Here is a 21,653-nt window from a genome sequence, read left to right as displayed (position 1 = left end):
GGTGGCTGGTGGGTGTTGAGCATCCACTTTTTTTTTTTTCTGTGGGTGCTCCAGCATCGATAGCCCTACAATAGATGCCTTGACTACATTAGAAAGGATTTTCCAGTATAGCTATACTGACAAAGCTTCCTAATGGAGATGCAGCCTATACCAGCAAAAGGATTTCTGTGACTGTTATAACTCCTTCTACATTAGGGCTTTTGCTGGCACAGCAGTGTCAGTTAGGCCATAGGACTTTTTTCCCCCTCCATACTCCTAACTGACATTGCTATGTTGGCCAACGTTTTTAAGTATAGTAAAACTAAATTTTCTACCATAACAACATCATACATTCAGTTTGTAAAAGCACGGAGGTCTATTTAGGACATTTTACTTCTCAGGACCCTGATTTTTAGTAAATAATCCAAAGTAAGAAATTACAGTGATAAAATGTATAGAACTTACTTATCTTGGATCTTTTTTGGGGGGGAGAGGGAGAATTAAGGTATTTTCAGCTGAAAAATAATTACTATTACAGCTGTCGAGTAAGGACCAGGTTTGGATTCACTTACTCATGTTGAGAAGCACCTCACTTAAACTATTGGTGTCTAGCACAATGTCAGCTGTATAGTCAAACTTGAATAAGGAAGTGTTTACCACTTCACATAACACAAGAACCAGGGGAGGTTACCCAATAAAATTAGTGGGAAGCAGGTTTAAAACAAACAAAAGGAAGTACTGCTTCACACAAGACACAGTCAACCTGTGAAACTCGTTGCCATAGGATGTTGTGTTGGCCAGAAGTATAACTGGGTTGAAAAAAGAATTAGTTAAGTTCATGGACGATAGCTCCATCAATGGCTATTAGCCAAAATAGACAGGGATGCAACCCCATGCTCTGGGTTTCCTAAGTCTCTGGCTGCCAGATGCCGGGACTGGAAAACAGGATGGGTCACTTGATAATTGCCCTGTTCTGTTCATTCTTTCTGAAGCATCTGGCATTGGCCACTGTTGGAAGACAGGATACTTGGCTAGATGGATGATTGGTTTGACCCAGTGTGATCACTGCTTGTTTGTATGTTATGTTCTTGTAACTTGATTGCTGGAGTTGACTGAAAATATTCATGTGACTGAGAGTTCTGTGCTACCGAAGTCAAACTTTAACAGAAATGTTCTTTATCTTGATGACATCTATCCATTATAATGCAGGTTCTGCTACCCATTTTATGAGTTTCCTTTATTAATGCCCGGTGGCTAGCTGAGAATGTTTATAGATAACTGAGGTGCAACACTCAAATGTTTAAAAAAAAAATTGGATAAATCCAGTTTTCTAATTGAGAACAATATCCAGCTACTTCCTGTAAGCTGTTAATTCACTGGCTCGAGCTGGTAGAAAGTGTTGGTACAGTGCAAATATTTAGAAGCTTTCTTAACTCCGAGTCAGCTATTTCCTGTGCCTCCCTTGAGCACTATAAGGGGTACAACAAGACCCTAGAAGTGGGTCACCCTTCCACCCTAGCATTATGAAAATGCTAATAGCCTTCAGTTACTGCAGCACCCTAGGGCACATCTTCACTGGCAACGTTAAAGCGCTGCCAACATGGCTTGTATAGTTGTGGCACTCTAAAAAACCCACCTCCACGAGGGGCGAAGCTCCCAGCACTGGTGCACTGTCTATACTGGCAGGTTATAGCGCTGAAACTTGCAGCGCTCAGGGGGGTGTTTTTTTCACACCCCTGAGTGAAAAAGTTGCAGTGCTGTAAAGTGCCAGTGTAGACAAGCCCCGACTCTGGGTCTATATTTGGGAGCAATCGTGCCTTCTGCCTCTTGAACTAGTGGTGTTGCTGATTCTCATTGCCTAAAAGGGCAGGTGCATTTTGCATTGTTCATTGCCTAGCAGTTGGCGGTGAAGCAACATTGCTCTGTTGGGCATTAATCCTGCAAACACTTAGGGATGTGAGTAACTTTAGGCTGTATTTCTCATGTGCATAAGAATTTGTGGGATCAGAGTATTGGCGTTGGATTACTTTCCCATCCACAGTGTGCGCGCTCATTGGCTATATTGGCAAAAGAGGTGGTGGAAATGAGCACAGCTCCCAGAGCATTTTAACTAAAAGCTCAGTGATCTATGCATTTTACAGGTCCTGGCTTCTGAGTCACTGTCATCATTGAGAACCATTGGTGAGGAAAGTTATGGGGACTGCTCTTTAATTTCCAGTAGGGCTGTCGATTAGTTGCAGTTAACTCACGCGATTAACTCAAAAAAATGAATCGCGATTAATTGCACTGTTAAACAATAGAATACCAGTTGAAATTTATTAAATATTTTTGGATGTTTTTCTACATTTTCAAATATATTGATTTCTGTTACAACACAGAATACAAAGTGTACAGTGCTCACTTTATATTGTTATTTTTGATTACAGATATTTGCACTGTAAAAATGATAAAAAGAAATAGTATTTTTCAATTCACCTCATACAAGTACTGTAGTGCAATCTCTTTATTGGGAAAGTGTAATTTACAAATGTAGATTTTGTTTTGTTACATAACTGCACTCAAAAACAAAACAATGTAAAACTTTAGAGCCTACAAGTCCACTCAGTCCTACTTCTTGTTCAGCCAATTGCTAAGACAAACAAGTTTGTTTACATTTACGGGACATAATGCTGCCTGCTTCTTATTTACAGTGTCCCATGAAGGTGAGAACAGACGTTCACATGGCACTTTTGTAGCTGGCATTGCAAGGTATTTACGTGCCAGATATGCTAAACATTCATATGCTCCTTCATGCTTCAGCCACCATTCCAGAAGACATGCTTCCATGCTGATGATGCTCATTTAAAAAAAATAGTGTGTTAATTAAATCTGTGACACAATTCTCCCCCAAGGAGTTCAATGTCTTTTGTTCTGTTTTACCCGCATTCTGCCATATATTTCATGTTATAACAGTCTCGGATGATGACCCAGCACATGTTGTTCATTTTAAGAGCACTTTCACAGCAGATTTGACAAAACGCAAAGAAGGTACCAATGTGAGATTTCTAAAAATAGCTACAGCACTCAACCGCAGGTTTAAGAATCTGAAGTGCCTTCCAAAATCTGAGAGGGATGAGGCTTGGAGCATGCTTTCAGAAGTCTTAAAAGAGCAACACTCCGATGCGGAAACTACAGAACCCGAACCACCAAAAAAAAGGAAAATCAACCTGCTGGTGGCATCTGACTCAGATGATGAAAATGAACATATGTCAGTCCGCTCTGCTTTGGATCGTTATCGAGCAAAACCCGTCATCAGCATGGATGCATGTCATCTAGAATGGTGGTTTGAAGCATGAAGGGACATGTGAATCTTTAGCGCATCTGGCATGTAAATATCTTGTGATGCCGGCTACAACAGTGCCATGCGAACGCCTGTTCTCACTTTCAGGTGATATTGTAAACAAGAAGTGGGCAACATTATCTCCTGTAAATTGTAACCAAACTTGTTTGTCTGAGCGATTGGCTGAAGTAGGACTGAGTGGACTTGTAGGCTCTAAAGTTTTACATTGTTTTGTTTTGAATGCAGTTTTTTTTATATAATTCTAAATTTGTAAGTTCAATTTTCATTATAAAGAGATTTCACTACAGTTCTTGTATTAGATGAATTGAAAAATACTATTTCTTTTTTTACTGTGAAAATATTTGTAATCAAAAATAAATATAAAGTGAGCTCTGTACACTTTGTATTCTGTGTTGTAATTGAAATCAATATATTTGAAAATGTAGAAAACATTCCAAAATGTTTAAATAAATGGTATTCTATTATTGCTTAAGAGCGTGATTAATCGCGATTAATTTTTTTAATCGCTTGACAGCCCTAATTTCCAGTGAACATCAGAAGCTTATGAAGCTACCATAATAGGTCCAATAGAAATATGTTCTGGAATTCAGTAGGTTAGCAACCAAATCCTTTGGTGGGATTTCCTAGCTCTCCGCACAGGATTAATTCCAGTGAGGAATCATTCAAATTTCAAAGCATTCACTATTGTAAATCAATCATTTCTTTTCTTTTCTTTTAATTATTATTTCTTCTTTCCTAGAATCATCTGTTTGTCAGATCTGTTAATTTTTACTAAATAACCTCAGAATAGAAGCATTAAAAAAAATTCTCTGTCTCTGGGATTAAGGCCATGTCTACGCTAGCACGTTTACAGCAGCACAGCTGCACCGATGCAGCGGCGCCCTGAGATCGCTCGTGTAGCTAGCTATGTTGGCAGGAGAGCATCTTCTGCCGACATGGCGCTGTGCTTGCTACCACTTAGGCCAGTGAAACTTATGTCGTTCAGGGGTGTGGTTTTTTTGTCCCTCCCCCCCCATCTCTGAGCAACATAAGTGGTATTGTAGACATGGCCTCAGGTTTGCCAAGAAAAAAGAACCACTTGCTGTGGTCCATTTGTGTCCACACAAAGCAGTGGAATATGTTTCATAGCACTTCATCAGCCAGTATTCATTTGTTGATTGCATAATTGGCTTCAAACAAAGAAAGCTGCATTTCAAGCCAAACCAAGGCTACACCCAGAAACAATTGCTTGTGAGTGAGCTGCCTCCAGCTGTGAGGCTTTTGAGGCAGATTTTCTGATAAGAGTAATAGGTTATTAGGAAAACAAAATTGTGCTTTCTTCCCTTTGTTCATCCCCTTCGCAGACATACTCTTAAATAAAACTAGTTTTTGTTACCTGTGCCCAAAAGATGAGATCCACCAGCCAGATGCAAATGAATGGCTAAAGAACGAAGCAAAATCCAATACCACATACTTTAAAAAAAAAAAAAGTCAAACAAAAATTGAAAGATGGAGGATTTAGTGTGAGCTGCAGTGAAGCTGTTGTTACTGGCAAGCATCTAGTTTGGCTTGATTGGTCATTTGTAAAGTACATGCTCATCTAAGCAGGGAAGCTACAATGGGATTAGATCTGAGAATCCAGAAACTTGTTTGAACCATTTATGTGACTCTGGAAATTTGGGACAAATTTGCAGTAGATGACAGAGATGTTGAGATTGAACGCACAAGAACCCCTTGCTGAGAACTGATCTCCCCCAAAGTAGTGGTAACATATACAATCTTAAACTATTTAAACTGGGTGGTGGGGAGGAAAGCTTGCAAGGCCTAAGATCAACACCTTTAAAACTTTGGAGAGGAGACCCTGGGTTTCAAAATGGACTGTTGTGTAACATTTTTTATTAACAAAGTTCCATAGAATGCTTCACCCCATTACCTGCTTTCATGTTTCCTGAGTAATATATAGGGAATTTGGTACTGGATCCCCTTTCTTCTTTACTCCCTGTACTCCAGTGTAGTATACAGCTGTGGCTGCCCTTTGATGTCGCCAGCGCAATACAGTCTGCTTCTTCAGTGAGCGGAGGAGGTGACAATAGAGTTGTAATGATAAATACACAGCTACAGGGGGAGAGGGTAGAAGAAAATAGCTTATTTTTGCTAGACTCACCATGAATGTACTTAACTTATTTCTCAACTCAGTGGGCAGTCAAAACCAATAAGCAATCAGGTATATTATGCAGGCAGCTGGGGTTCTGTTTGCTCTGACCCTTATGTATAGCAGAAGATAGCCCCACAAACAGATTTGCGATCCAGCGGAGTTGCTTGGCAGTCTCTAATAATGCTCCTTGCTTGCTCTGCAAAACTGTTTAGTTTGCTAATTCCTGAGGCTGTAGTGAAAGAAAGGACTGGTGATGGGGGCTGGGGAGGGGGATTGCATTCCCCCCCCGGAAGGAACTCTGTTACTACTGAAATGTGGGCCAGGTTTTCACATGTGGGGACCTGGTTTTAATAAACTGCAGTGTAGAAAACCTCTTACGCTTTAATCTGCTACATTATTTACAGTAAACACAAAATATACAATGTAATACAGTACAAATACTTGGAATTTGTTTAGGGCCTGACTTTCACTGCCTTAAACCTTCCAGAGTCACTTGTGCAGTTAATGGTAGCAGTTTATACCCATATTGCCCAGGTGTAAATGCCTGTAAGTGGTGCAAGGTAGCAAGCTAGCCCCCCATCTGGCTCAGAAGCATGATCTTATTACACAGAAGAATCCTGTATTGTTTTCCAGTATATGAATCTGTCAAGCCCTGCAATCAGAAATGAGCACGTAACTTCGAACGGGAAAATAAATGTGGCCATCAAGACCAATGATGTTTCAGAAAATGTCTTAAAAATTAGTTGTTGGTTTTTGTTTTTATAATTCCATACACAGACCCCAGAGTTCTCCCTCACATAGAGGAATTCCACTGCTAGAAATAGGACTTAAAAAGGGCTCTTATGTCTTTTTTTTTTTTTTTTTTTTAAAGGCTCACTTAATCTTTGATCTTTCACTACCTCACTTTCAGGTTTAACTTTAACCAGCTTCTTGTCAATTAATTTCATTCCACTCAGATCCATGCTGCATATGGGGGGCAGGAGGGTGGTTGAAAAATTCCTGGCAAGCATCCAAATTGTGTTAATAGGTACCAGCTCTCTTATTTTTTATTATACTGATACCAGAGAGCAACGGGGAAATTCTGAAACTAGAGCAGAGCATCTGATTTACCGTATAGTTTCATTAACACAGGAGCATGAAATGGGCGACCTATTGGGGAACGTCTACCCTACAGAGCCTATACTAGCATAGCTATGATGGCATAGGTCCTAGTGTAGATGCAGCCTATCCTGACAAATGGAGTTTTTCAGTTGATGTAGGAACACCCCGCTCCTGAAACAGCATTAGCTGTGTCGACAAAAGCCCTCTTCCATACACATACCTGCATTTACACTGAGGGTATTGTTGTCATAGGTGTTTCAGTCAGAGCTGTGTTTTTTTCACAGCCCTGACCAATGTAGCTACGCCGATATACCTTGGAAGTGTAGACCAACCCTTAGTCATATCCTGTCAACTGTAGATTAACATCCTATATGAGGATTTCTTTCTTTAAAAAAATATTTTATGCATAATTTCATGTTCCCCTCAGCCTGTAGCTAGCACATCATTCAGGGAAACTGAAACGTGAAATGTATTGCTACTACCAAGACGTTCCAACACCTACTCATTAGGGGAGGGAAGTGGCTGAATCATCAATTTCTGCTGAATTTAATCTTGTTTTAAAATAAGTTTTCCAGTCCTTCTGATGATAAAGATAACTTTGTGAGCTGTCTTCCTGAGTCTGCAGCCACACTGCTCCAATGCCACTGATACTGCTCATGGCTATTTTATGCAGCAAGGAAGAGCAAAGTTAATACTCTGGTCAGTTTCACTATTACTGTTCAGAAATCTGTAGAACAGACAAGATTTGTGTCCATATCACGCTGCTGCTCAGAGAAGATAAGAGTAGTGGTGGAGCTTGTTATAGGAAAGCAAGAAAGAAAACTGGATGCTATGCTATGGGCAGAATGTTCCTTTTCCCTTCCAGCAGCTAAAAGATGGAGGAGCTTCAAATGTCTCAGAGTCTTACTAGCCAGAGGCTGATATAAAAGATGGAATTGCTCATTTGGGTTCAGGGGTAACACTCTGTAGAAGTCCCAGCACCCTTCTGTTTTCCAGTATCAGGGGGTAGCCGTGTTAGTCTGTATCCACAAAAACTACAAGGAGTCCGGTGGCACCTTAAAGACTATCAGATTTTGCCCAAATAAATGTTAGTCTTTAAGGTGCCACCGGACTCCTTGTTCCTTCTGTTTTCCAGCAGCTGGAAGATTAGCTGGGCTACTCAGCAGGGCACTGCCTGTGTATCTCACTGGTGGTGGGAGCACCCCCTCTTCAATTTTTATAGACCTCAGGCAAGTACTGCCTTTTGACTGGTAAAAGCTACAAGCTCTGTCCATTCAATTGGTAGATGCCTGGGCTGCTCTAGGTCACTTGTGTGGAGATGATGCTTTTGCAAGGGGGCAGCTGCTATGCACAGGGGAGCAGAGAGGCTTGAACTGTGGGATAAATAAACACGTGGTTTTTTTTTTTTTTTTTTTATGGCTTCATATCAGTGTTTTGTGTACATACAGACGCAACAATTCCCACCAGCTTGGTTCACTCTCTTTAATGGAGTTGTGGGGAAAAGCAGAGAAATAACTGTTAAAGATTTGCCTCTACAGCAAAATGAAACAAAATAGTATCGGTTTTGTGGAAAAAAGCTTCTGCTAAGTCCTGCCCTCTGGGGTAGGAACAATGCAAGGGATTTAGCTAAAAATTCAGTCTGCACAAGTGATTTTAAGCACAGAAAAATATTCATTATGTGCAGCCAGCTCTGCTCCAAAGGGCTCATTGCAGGCAGGTTTAATAGGAGTTACAGGAATGGTGGTGGTGCAACGGCTGAGGCGCAAGAGTGCTGATCTGAATGAGTGCCCCTGCTGTAGTTCAGCCTGGCTGAGGCAGGAAAGCCCTGCCCTTGCTTGGCTGAGTCAGGCCTGCCTGGGTCTGAGGCTGGCACACAGCACAGCCCCTGCTCTTTGAAGGTTCCCCCGGGAATAGGTGGGCAGAGAGGAACAGGGAATGAGTTGAGTTTCGTCTCTGCCCTCCTTCCCTGGTGTGTGTACAATCTCTTGATGTGGGTGTGTACAACCCCTTGCTCAGGGCTGAGCCTGAAGGTGCAATTTAGCCCTATACAAAGCTGCTTGAATAAAAGAGCTGTTCTGCATTTTCTAAATAAATGCATGTTTGTGCATCTAGCTGGCCTTTGATCTGTTTTAATGGAGTGAGTGCTGTGGCTATGAACAGCAGAATGAGGTTAGCTTGCCAATTTTAAAAATAAATACTACTGAAGATTCATAGTTTCTTCTGCCAAGTGAAGTTTCATTTTGAAAATGATGTTTAAAAACCAGGCTCATCTAACACTAAATCCCTTTGTCAGGAACTGTTGATGTAAACCTGCTTCTTCAGTATTTAGAACTTTAATGCTCTCTTGGAAGAAGTTTCTATTAAAAGTTAAATTCTGATTTAGGAGCTCGCATGGATTTTATATTTCTCAGAGTGCAGAGGTCATTGTGTCTCCAACAATAAGGTTTAGATTGTGCTCCCCCAACCCCTTCTCTCTTTACCGGGAAGGAAGTGGAATGAACTCAGGCCTCTGGGCACAATCCATGACACAGCATCTTAAAGTCTGAATTTCATTAAATGTATTTGCAGGTTAAATTACTCTTGGAAAATTAAATACCATAGTTCCAGTACCTGCCTAAGGCTTGTAGATTTGTGTATGTTGAACTGAACATTGAAAGCGAGCTAAGCCAGGGAATCAGAGCTGATTTTTTTAACCTTGTCTTGCTGTACTTTTGTTGTTATAGAAGATAAGTGCCCTCACTTTCATTCTGTTAATGCAAGGCTAGATATTGTCTTATTTTGCTTTTTTGGCAGTGATCCCTTTGTGTAGACAGCATTCTGGAACCGTAACACCGAAGTTTCAGCAAAAGGCTCATTTGTAGGCTCTTTATGTATGCTTTAGTGCAGGGGTGGGCAAACTATGGCCCGGGGGCCACATCCGGCCCCTCCGACGTTTTAATCCGGCCCTCGAGCTCCTGCTGGGGAACGGGGTCCGGGGCTTGCCACGCTCCATGTGTTCCGTGGCTCCACGCAGCTCCCAGAAGCAGCAGCATGTCCCCCCTCCGGCTCCTACTTGTAGGGGAAGCCAGGAAGGTCCACACACTGCCCCTGCCCCAAGTGCTGCCCCTGCAACTTCCATTGGCCGGCAACCGCAGCCAATGGGAGCTGCAGGGGCAGCGTCTGCAGATGGGGCACTGCGCAGAGCTGCCTGGCTGTGCCTCCGTGTAGGAGCTGGAGGGGGAACATGCCACTGCTTCCGGGAGCTGCTTGAGGTAAGTGCCGCTTGGAGCCTGCACCCCTGACCCCCTCCAGTGCCCCAATTCCCTGCCCCAGCCCTGATCCCCCTCCCGCCCTCCGAACCCCTTGGTCCCAACCTCCTGCATCCCAGAGCCCACACCCCCAGCCGGAGCCCTTACCCCCTCCTGCACCCCAACCCCCAATTTTGTGAGCATTCATGGCCCGCCATACAATTTCCATATCCAGATGTGGCCCTCGGGCCAAAAAGTTTACCCACTCCTGCTTTAGTGTCATGATTGACAAGATCCAGGCCCCAACCATTGGTTCATTGACCTACTGTGTGTGCCAACTATTAGATTATCATAGGCCAGCTGTAGAAGGGAGGCATAGTGTTTAGTATCCTCACTCATGATCTTTGTTCTGGGCTGCCATTTATATCCGCTCTGAGGTTACCAGTTCTGTTCAGCTTCGCCCTGCTTAATGACACTAATACCTCCCAACAAAGACTGTGAGCTGAATTTATCCCACATGTGACTCCATCAACTGCAGTACAGTTCTGTATGCAAGAGTTTTTTCCAGTATGTCAAGTGCATGATTCTTCTCTTCTGCTGGTCAAAGAAGCAAAGTCATTCTCACACCTGCATCCTGATGTTATTTAGCTGAGCACATGTTCCGCTGCTGTATGTTTGTTACACAGTTTGGAACTTTCATAATAAAACGTTAGTATAGGAAAGTTGCAGTGGTTGCAGAGAGTCATGTAATACTATCCAAATAAGAGACAGGAAAATGCCATAAAGCAAGGAAGTGAGGAGATGCTCCTTTGTGTCATGTGGTCAGGAGTCATTAACTTCCGCCACAGCTGTAGAGAAGCTCTCTGCATTAGACCTCCATATTTTCTCCATCATGTGATTGAAATGTGATTTTTTTTTTTTTGTGGCTGGAGGTATTGTCTGTAGTGCAGGTGGCTTGGATGTAGTTCTGTTGACATGAGGTCACAGCTAGCCTGTTTGCGTCAGATTTAAGATGACTGTCCTTTCACAATTTAGGTCCAGGTGCATTGATGCCATTTCAGGCTGCATTTTGGGATGGGGTCAGGCGGGTCTTAGAATCCAGATCCAGAACGCTGATGGGAGGAGAAGAGTTGAAGGCTTATCTAGAACAGCACTTGAGATTTCTGTGATAAGTGATGCAGATTTCCCCTCCTTGGGTGTTCCTGCTCCACCACCCCTCAAGCTACATGGTGGGTGTTAGAGCTCCCCAAACTGAAAGAAAGGTAGGTGGTGTACTGGTTGATGCAGGCACAGTCATAGTCTGGTAAATGGAACACTTGTCCAGAAACCTCAGCTACCACTGGTGCAGAATAGTGGCTTTTTGGACTGAAGTTCATTTCCTGGGGAGATGTTGAACTCTTCCAAAAGGAAGCCTAAGAAGGCCTTGGGAAAATTAACTTATAAGGAAGGGCCTGCTCTGACTCGAGGCAGCAAGAGTGGGATTGGGCCATGGAATAGGAATATTTTGTTTCTCAAATACTCCACCACCAGCAGAATCATTGGGACAAAACTCATTTTGCTGAATCTTAAGTAGAAATGACTCCGTGAGAAATGCATATTAATCAGTGGCCACATCTGTGCATTTTAAAATTAAGTTTAGATCACAGGAATCATTGACGATTAATATTTTGAAGCAGTTTGTTCCATGTGAATTTGGTGCTGACATTCCCTGGAGACTGAAGCCCTCTGGTGGGGCCCCAAAATAAGCACAGTGCGTATTACTGCTGTGCAGAATTGCACTAACCCTTACCTGGAAGGAACACCGCTAGGAGTATAAGGGACAGTTCAGTCTCCCGGGCCCCTTCAGTCCTCGCTCTGTCGGCTGAGACTGCCAACAAGGGGGGGCAGTTGTGACAGTGTTTTCCTGGGCTGAGCTTAACTAGTAGGCATTATTAGGAATCATGTTTATTGTGGTAGCACATAAGGACCAACAAAGAATGGGACCCCATTGTGCTAGGCACTTCACAAACACAGAGCAGAGAAGTCCCTACCCTGAAGAGTTTGTGAACTAAACAGACCAGACAGACACAAGATGGGGAAACAGGCTGTTAACACAAAAGCAGAGTGATGACCAATGTGATGCCAGCAAATGTTTGGTTAGTTCCATAGTTTTTTGGGGGTCTGTATTTAGTTAGGAGGGATAAGAGCTTCAACCAGGCTCAGGTTCTCCCAATGGGTTTTAAAGTTAAAGCTAGTGTTCATCTGATTTATAAATAATCCTTTGAAGGATTGTAATGTGAGAGAATGGCATCTTCTCTGGGGAATGGGAAGTACAAACAAACCACCGTTTTCTCCCCCCCTCCCCCCCCGCACCGCAGGCACGCACTCCTACTTCTTGAAACCAAAGGATATGCCTCAGTAAAGTGGTTTTCTGCAAACACTTTGCATTAAGCCTTTCTATTTCTGCCTAAAGGGGAACCCTGTCTGCCTGCTGTTTACCAGCAGGGTTCTTGTACATTTCAACATGTAGGCTGCTGATGGTAATAGGGCAGAGGGATGGCAGGAGGTGGGCTCAGTAAACCAGACATCTTGGGCTTGTTGAGGGGATGTCTCATGAGAAGCTTGAATTTTTCACTACTGGACACCTGGCCTTGGCAAGATGTTTAAAGATGCATGGTTGGACAAAAATACAAGTGTGGCTGAAGATTCTGCTTATTCATGGTGGTTTGGAAATTCCTGACATCGGACTGATTTTGCCTCTTGTGTAGTTATTTGCCTCTATATTGAAGGGGTATGAAACAGACATTCTGATCTGGTAGCATTTGACACCTACTTTGCCCAGGTGTAAACAATGAGTTATGGTGCAAAGCATGGGAGAGTCGAGATGGCTGAGGATAGTTACTTATAAAACTTATGGTACATTATTGTAGGTAACATGGGTTGTATGTGTTCTGAAGGGCCAGTGTGAGGATTCTGGAGGGAAGCAGATTAGGGATTTCATTTTAAAATGTAATCTCTTCTGAACCATCTTCTCCCTCAATTTCAGGTGGTAGCAGCAGCTCACATATGGCCATATGCATTTTGGAACTGTGCTACATGTCAGGGGAAGAGGGACAGCCTCAGCTGTAGATTTGGAAGATCCCAAAAGCTGGCTTTGGGATTTATCTAGGTTGTTCCCCAGCACCTGCCCTTGACTCTTTGGCTCCCTAAATGGTGGGAACACCAGTTCTTTATCACAAGATGGTGTATTAAAATTGCACTTTAATCTAGTCTCTGTGTCGAATGATATCTCTTCCAAACCCATTCATCTTTATTTCCTTTCCAGCACATGCTGTTGGGAAGCCCTTTGAGCTTAGAAACACCAAGCAGTGATCACCTGGATTTGCAGTTTATTAGCAGTCTCTCTCTACTCCTGTCTATTTCCTCTCTTTCCCCCCCCCCCCCCGCCCCGTTCTCCCCATGGGAAGGACAGAGAGACAGGTTCAACAAGTCTGCTGGCCAACAAGTGCAATCTATTGTTAGTATCACCATGTCCTCCTCAGTAACATCAGGTTCAGAGGGCAAATCGCTCAAAGCAGCTGGGACATGACTGCTAGCTTGTGAGGAATGATGTAATTACATCCCCCTCTGCAGTGAATTGAATAGAGAGGCCTTCAGAGGCACTGGCTGGGGGGGCTACCTCAGGTTACTTCAGGTCAGGATACTGTCAAAATCCATCAGAGGAATTCCCAATAGATTTGGCAGCCGACATGCACAATGCAGGCATTATGCCATGAGCGCTATAGTTGAGTTACAGGCATCTGGGCTTTGGAGGGAACTAATAAAATGTTGCTTTTTTCTTCTGCTGCTGCATGAATTAAGGCTTGTTGAATTAATGAGTTTTAAAAAATCAAACTGGTTGAAGTTTGGGGTTTCTTTTGTCTCTAGTTCCGATAGCTCAGTGTTGAAAGTGAGAGAACCTGGTAAGCCACAAAACTTAGTCAGCAAGCAGGGGATGCAATGTGGAGTGTGGGGAGAATATCGTCCTGCTGTGAATTTGATGCTCTTCTCTAATAACTGTGCAGGTTTCTTCATAAAATAACTTCAATCAGATCCTAATTCTCCTGGGACAAAATAAATGTTTAACATTTTTGATGTAAATAAATATGCTGTCCGCATTGTAGGGTGGGGCCAGGGTGTGCATGGCATTCTGGCCTTGGATGGAGAAAACCTATCCAGCCAACAGCCTGGATCAGATGTTAAGTACTGTAATATGTGTAAATCAGCGCTAATTTAACACATCATATGTGTAAATCAGCGCTAATTTAACACATCATATGTGTTATACCAGGGGTGGGCAAACTTTTTGGCCCGAGGGCCACATCTGGGTATTGAAATTGTATGGCGGGCCATGAATGCTCACGAAATTGGAGTTGGGGTGCAGGAGGGGGTGAGGGCTTTGGCTGGGGCTCTGGGGTGGGGCTGGGAATGAGGTGTTTGGGGTGCAGGAGGGTGCTCTGGGCTGCGATCGAGGGGTTTGGAGGGCAAGAGGGGGATCAGGGCTGGGGCAGGGGGGCACAGGTGAGTGGCTCAGGGATGCAGGATCCGGGGGGCGCTTACCTCAAGCGCTTACCTCAAGTGGCTCCCAGAAGCAGCTGTATGTCCACCCTCTAGCTCCTACATGGAGGTGCGGCCAGGTGGCTCTGCTGTGCACAGCCCCGTCCACAGGCTTCGCCCCTGCAGCTCCCATTGGCCACAGTTCCCGGCCAATGGGAGCTGCGAGGGCAGCGCTTGGGGCAGGGGCAGAGTGCCAAGCGGAGCCTGCTGGCTGCCCCTATGCATAGGAGCCAGAGCGGGGATATGCTGCTGCTTCCAGGAGCCGCGCAGAGTGGCCCCCAACCCTGCTTCCTAGCTGGAGCAGGGCAAGCCCTAGATCCCGCTCCCCAGCGGGATCTCGAGGGCCGGATTAAAATGGGTGGCTGGCCATAGTTTGCCCACCCCTGTGTTATACCATAATAAAGCACATGTTTTTAAAAAATCCCTGGGATTTGTTGCTCTTCATGAGACTGTATAAAATTGAACTTTCCATTTTAATGACTTTGAATGTATTCTGCCTTTTATGGTCAGTTGGCCTCAGCAAGGATCAGTATTTATCTCTCCCCACCCTCATCCACTCATGCACACTCATTGCACAGTATACTTGGTGGTCTGAATGCAAGTGACAAAAGGGTGGTAGGGATACTGTGAAGGGAGGTGTTCTAGAATATGCTTTGTGTTGCCACCATTGGAGGTGCTGCAAGTAGTTCTGAATGTGCTTCAGCACCACTAAACTACTATGAGTCAGCTTGGAACTGGAAAGGACTTCTGAGTAATGGTTTAGTGGGAGATGTACTAAGCACTCCATTTTGACCTAGAATCAGAGGCGGATTAGGGGTTTGTGGGGCCCCTGGGCCAGAGCAAGTGGGGGGCCCCTCCCCATCCCTTCCGCCTGCAGTCCCCCTGCCCCATCCCCCGTGTTCCTGCTGGGAAATGGGGTTGTGGCATGGGGCCTTGTCCAGCGCCCCAATTGTCCCAGTGGCTAATCCGCCACTGCCTAGAATTTGAAAGGAAAAAGTTAATATAGTGCTCTCACTTTAGTATCCATGTTTCTGAGAGCCCACTGTTATAGGGACCTGGTTCCATATTTCAAATATACTAACAAATGTCCTTATCTGTTCTCTACCATTAGACTATTAAAATGAAAAGAACCTTTAATGTATCATTTGCTTTTCAGGTCTAATGCTGTTATTTGTATTGCACTCTGTTTTGAGAACTAAAATGGGCTGGTTGTTCTCATGTGCAGATATTTTGTTTGGGTTTGTAAGAGCCACAGAGAGATAACTGGATCTAAACACACAACTGTTTTCATTGACATTTTAAAAAATCATCAGAGCTTTTCCATTATTAGGTTTTACAAAATCTAATACAAGAAAATGTGGTTTTTTTGTTCTGGACTTCCTAACTTTGTCACATGCACTGAATTGGGGCCATAGAGGACTGTGTAAGTTCCATTAAAATCAACGGAATTAAAGTACATGCATAAGTGCTTTGCTAAATCAGCCTATGTTCGTTTTGCTAGCTATCAGAAGGTTTGGAAGTTTGGTCTGGATACCAATCAAAAGAAATTGTGTTAGAAATCTCCCATTCAAGCTTTCTTGTGAGACTTCAACTATTTCTTGGTTCTGGCTGGGTTCGGTACAGTGCTTCCAAACTTGACTGAAAAGTGGAATGGTATAAAATAGCACAAAAATGCTGGGTAAGGGAAAGTGTGTGTGTGGGTTTGATTGTTTTAATTGTAATCCTCAGAAGTTCTGTTTTGGTTCATGTCTTTGGGTAAAGGTTCAGGTCAGGGCCATTTTATCAAAACCACTTTGCCTATTTTCTTAGTCTGTAGCTCTCAAGAATTTCACAGCCTGTTTTGAGTTATTCTCTCAAATCTCTCCTGCCCAGAAATGTGCATTTTGTGTTCCAGTTAATCCTATTAAGCTGTGTATTACATGATGTATTAATCATCTGACTGGTAGTAGTAATTATTCTCTTTGGATCACTGCTTTGATGGGACCTTTGAAAACAAGACAGATTTGCTGTGTCTTATGTTGAAGAACGGTTATGCTGTCTAAAATAAAAAGGATAAAAGTTAAGCATTGAGGAAATAGCTAAGCTAAGGAGCCTTGTTCATATTTGTCTAAATTTACCTCTTAGTGCAATGGATGGATGAATTTGCCATCAGGGTTGAAAGTTGGCAAATCTGCTTATTCAGTGTTTCAGATGATGATTTTGGGTGACTTTAATTTGCCTTAATCTCGGATTGTCTGATCAACTAAACTTTGCTTTTTAACACTTAGCCTTGTCCCCATTGTGTGATCTCCATTTAGCTGTTTTAGCAGTTGTGATAATCCACAGAGAATAGCACAGTTGATATTTTTTCATTTTTCTTATTCAAGTGCAACCTTAAGATAATATCAAGCAACAAGAACATGCTCTGATCCTCAAGCATTCAACAAACAGACTTAATTAGTATTGCTAGATCGTGTAGACCCTGATAGTAAGCAAATTCCTTTACTCAATAGGGTATTATAGAAACATCTGTACTGCTACTACAGTATCTTCTTTTCAGAAGTAGCTGGCTGAGTACAAAGAGGAGCCACATTCTTGCATTGATTAGATTAGTGTAGATACTCAGATATTTCTAGCAGTACAGGAAATGGTCTTTGTACTACTAAGTTTTAACAGATATGGGCTTGAGTTTCCATTCTGTCTTGATGTCCTCAAACATATGCTCCCTTCCCCCAACACACTGGATCTTTATCTGTTGTTAGGCTAAATGGCTTGAGAAGTAACTCAACTACACTTATATAAATTATAGAAAGGAAGTTTTGCCCTAATAGTTTAAATCCAATGTGATCTTCAAAGCTTTTACAAGGGCTTTGAATTCTACAATGGATCATACTATAAACATACCCATAATAAATTGCATCTGCACATATATATGTATTGTATAAACCCTCTTTAATTGTGTAGGCATAAATATATATATATATATATAATATATATATATAAACATGCCTGTACACTTAAAGAGGGTTTCTACAGTACATATAATACATACACAGTATAATCACTATATAGTGAATCTCTTAAAAATTCCTCCTGGAATATACATTAATCTTAAAGGTCTGATTCTGCAAGGTGCTGAGCAGTGAGCACAGTCAGTTGCCATCGGCTTCAGTTGGGTTGTTGAGCATTCTCAGCCAGTTGGGTTACTGGACCCCGAGTGTTTAGTCATTTGAATGCAAGCCACTTGTTTACTAACACAAACAATCCCACAACTTGTCTTCCAGTCTCTCATTATCTCTGCCCCCTTTCTTTCTAGCTCCCTGCCGTCCCTGCAGTGATACAGAAGTCCTCTTGGCTGTCTGCACTAGTGATTTTGGTGAGTTTTTTTTTTTTCTTCTCTGCTGCTGCTCCCCCATTCTCTCCCCCTTACTATGGTGTTTGCTGGATTTGGCTACAGAAACCGCCGCAAACAATGATTAAATTTAAACACCAAATTGCAACAAACAGGGAACTTTCACCGGTTTCTGTAAACAAACTGTAGGCAAGGGACACACAAAGAACCAAGAGAGAACATTTTTATGGGAGGAGACATGAAGGGCCTCAATTAAAGCCATTGTACTTGGCTAGCTCTTTCTATAGAGGACAAAGAGAGACCTAGCAACAATAATAGAGGTAGAAGTTCAAAGGTTTCTTGGGGGCATGCAATAGGATTTTCCCCTTGATGTCCTAAAATGGGCCACTAACAAAAGACCAAAGCTGTTTTCTTGTCAGATTTCTGAAGGGGGAAGTTAATGTTCAGCTAATAGTTGTAATGGCAGCAACAAGCAAAATGTATAGACCAAGAGAAACACGAATATTCTGAACATGCTTTTGACTGTGGTGTAACTTTTTTCTTATAATTATTACATTACTACTTTTAATGCAACTTTCTCATGCTTGAATTTAAAGTAATAGAAGCAAGTGGGCCTGTGTAGTCCAGGAGATGGGCTGCAAAGATTATAAATATCCCTCTTAGTCATTTGAACTTACTGGGTCACGTTCAGAGGTGATGTAAGTGGATATATCACTCCTGCTTATATCTGCGCTGAACTTGGATCTAAGCCTCCAAAGCAGTTTCATGTAACCCTCCCTTTATTTTGTTTGTGTCCTAGTTGTCAGGGGTTCCATCCAAGATGTAACAAATGAGGCAGAGCAGCAAGAATCTGTAATAGATATCCACGCAAACAAACTCTACAGGCAGAAGAGCAAAGTCTTTCAGCCCACAGAGGAAAATGGGAGCTGGCGGGGACAAATAAAGACCCCACTGGAATGTGGGGTGAGACCAGGAGATGGAGACTTCCTCTTCACGGGACGCATGCAATTTGGGGAGGCCAGGTTAGGCTGTGCCCCTCGTTTTAAAGACTTCCAAAGGATGTACAAAGAGGCAAAGGACAAAGGGCTAAATCCATGTGAAATTGGCCCAGACTGACGCCCCCTATTTGGCTGAAGATTGCTCTTAGCGCTTGGCCGGAACTAATTCCTGGCCCCGGTGAACGTTCTGAACAAAACGGTAATTAACTAAAAGCATGGAGAAATCTGGTGTGCAGAGTGAGAGCCACGCGGAACGTGTCCATGGAAGCAACAGAGGTACGAGCTCAGAAGGCTGCCAAGCAACCAAGGCTGGATTTTTAACCCATCTTGTCCCTATGAACTAAGTTATTATATTTTTTTAGCAATTTCCTTAGGAAAACAAGCAAACAGAAAACTCCAATGTCTTAAAAAAACCCAATGAAAACCAACCTGCCTTTGTATCTTTTTAATACTAATGTTTAAAATGTCTTAAGCTGATGTAGCATTTGGTATGGCGTATTCTGTATAAATGGTTGAGAATGTGATAGAACATGGTAAAATCATCTTAACATTGATGCTTTGTAAAAAGCTTGGTGTACAATTCGAAGATGTTTCTTATGACAGAAATTTATGGAGCCAAATTCATCTTCTTTTTTATTTGAAAGAATGTACAATCACCGCCTGCAATTTTTCATTCAGGCTGGCGAATAGTTTCCATTCCAGAGAAATAAAGGTCCCTGGATTTGACCCACATTGTTACGACTTTTATTCTCCTTCTCCATAATTGTAGCCTCCATAGTTCCAGATGTGCATGTGGATTAAGCATCCATATGCTATAGATTACTGCTTGCGTATTTTGTGGCTGCTGAAGCCCAAGTGCCTATGTGGGGTTGGGAACTGCAGTGGTTTTCAAAGGGGGAGTAGGATCTATTTTTGGAGATTTCTTAAAGAAACATATCCCAGGCAAGAAGCTTTGAATGACTCTTGCTTTCACCCTTGGTAGGTCACTTGGGAAACCAGTCCAAAACAAGTATTTCCTCCACCTGGGGCACGTTCTAGCTGTAGGCAAACTGGGCAGCTGCCCAGGTCAGCGGATTCTGCCTAGAGTGGCAGAGGCAGTGAGGCCAAGCCTGAGTGGTACTTGACCCACTCATGATAGAGGGGGCAGCTGGGCCAAACCTGAGGGAGTGGCGCTACAACCTGGAGCTTCCCCCATCCTGCCACCCCTTCTGCCATAACTACTGAACCATCAGAAGGCTCATCGCGTTCCTCCAGAAACCCCTCCATTCTAGGGTATAGCAGGGGGGCAGCAGATTGTCTTGAGTGGCCTCTGCCCCCTCTCCACTCTTTCCATTCTCTAGGAACCTCAACTGGTCTGTGGTAGCTCTCTCTGACATGGGCACTTTCACCTGAAGATGTGTCGCCAAGGCAGGTTCATCCCCTCCTATTCAATTTCACCTGGAAAATAAAACCCTTTTAAAATGAACAAGAGGTTGGTTCCTTTGCAGTGAGGTGGTGTCTGAATGACAATATGGTAGCTCTCTCTGAAGCAGCGATGACATTCCACATAACCTGTTGCTACATATCTGCTTCAACTCTTTTTTTTCTGGTGCTGCCACTTTGGGGGTGCGTAGCTGTTATTTGTGTTCCAACCCCAATATTTCCCATTACCACCATCTCTCTTCCACTAATGCTTCCATGAGTAAACCTTCCATTAAGAGATAATCCTTCCTCTCACCCTGTCTTGCGAATCTCCTTTACCTCCATTTTAACTAGGGGAACTATTCCCTAAGGTTTAGCTTTGCCCCTTTGCATGTAAGTTGGGTTAGCTGCCAAGATTGGACATGTTTACAGTGGGCAATAGTGATTCTCTCCCCCTCCCCCCCCTTGAGGTTCTAAAATAGGCCACTATTGTTATGGAAAAGTCCTGTAGGGTTTAATAGGAATGAAGTCATTGGGGTTCTATTGAAATTATTGGCCAGGGTATGGAGGGGATTCTGGGAAAGGAAATCCCCACTAGGATCCTCTTGCAGAGATCTCCCCATGTCACAGGCTTTGTCTCCCTTTACCTGTTGAGAAAGCCATGGGGCCCACCCCACAACTCACACTTGGAAGACCCCAGCAAGAGATCCTCTGGAGGCTGTGGCTAGTCACACAAAGGCCCTGTACCTCTTCACAGGCTCTGGCGGTAGACAGTCTTACCTGCTTGGCTGTATGAGACCTGCACTGATCCCTGCATGTGGGGGTCCCAGGCAGTGAAGAAAAAAAAAATAGTTCTGTGCTGTTACCTTTTTCTGACATATCCGTGAGCTTGAGGGAGGGCAGGGGATGATGTGCTGATCAGCCTAACCCATCTATTCCCCCTCCTCCAGTACAGATGCTGGATCATGTGGATGAGTCTCTACACAGTGCCTGAAGGTGAAACAGTGTTGAAAAGGGCAGCTGAGCCTCACCCCGTTTCCACATATGGGTACGGCTTGAACCTGCCTTGGCGACACATCTTCAGGTGAAAGTGCCCATGTCAGAGAGATTGATGGAGGTTTGATCTAATCCACAGAATATATGGAATATCCTTTCTATAGTTCTTAACCTATAAAATTCTACGATGGGATAATCATTCTCTACTAAATCCTGCAGGATATTTCACAAACTCTATAGAAAATCTATCCCTTTCTATTCATTTCTGTGGGGTTTTTCCAGAAGGGTAACAAAAAGTCAATAGATGTTTTTTATGGCAGCTTGTTAGAGAGAGAAAATTGGATCGAATGTTCAGCCAGCATTTGTAAGAACAGCAACAATAAATAAACTCTATACCAAAGCATGGAGACTTTATTATTCAAAACATGGCTTTGGCTGTGGTTTAAGTTTTGCGACCAATCCCCTGCATTTCCCTCTTCCTCCCACTACAATGCTTGGAATTAAGCCCAGATTGTTCCCTTTCTCTACCCTTGCACTTCATTCCTCAAGCTGGGAGCATAGGGGGCAGAGT

The 21,653-nt window shown here is 43.2% G+C and overlaps 1 protein-coding gene across 1 annotated transcript in view; it reads left to right on the top strand.

Annotated features, from left to right (window-relative positions):
• The window catches only part of METRNL (meteorin like, glial cell differentiation regulator), a 34,252-nt gene extending 14,850 nt beyond the window's left edge, over positions 1-19,402 (top strand). Inside the window, exons 3-4 of the mRNA XM_065415838.1 lie at positions 17,652-17,711; positions 18,487-19,402. Of these exons, the coding sequence (XP_065271910.1) occupies positions 17,652-17,711; positions 18,487-18,803 (377 nt within the window). The 3' untranslated portion in view covers positions 18,804-19,402. The remainder of the gene's footprint in view (positions 1-17,651; positions 17,712-18,486) is intronic.
• The last annotated feature ends 2,251 nt before the right edge of the window (positions 19,403-21,653 follow it).

This window comes from Emys orbicularis, chromosome 13 (assembly GCF_028017835.1).
Source record: "Emys orbicularis isolate rEmyOrb1 chromosome 13, rEmyOrb1.hap1, whole genome shotgun sequence".
NCBI classification, from domain to species: Eukaryota; Metazoa; Chordata; order Testudines; family Emydidae; genus Emys; species Emys orbicularis.
The sequence above is the reverse complement of the archived record's forward strand: the minus strand, read 5'-3'. Positions and strand labels throughout refer to the sequence as shown.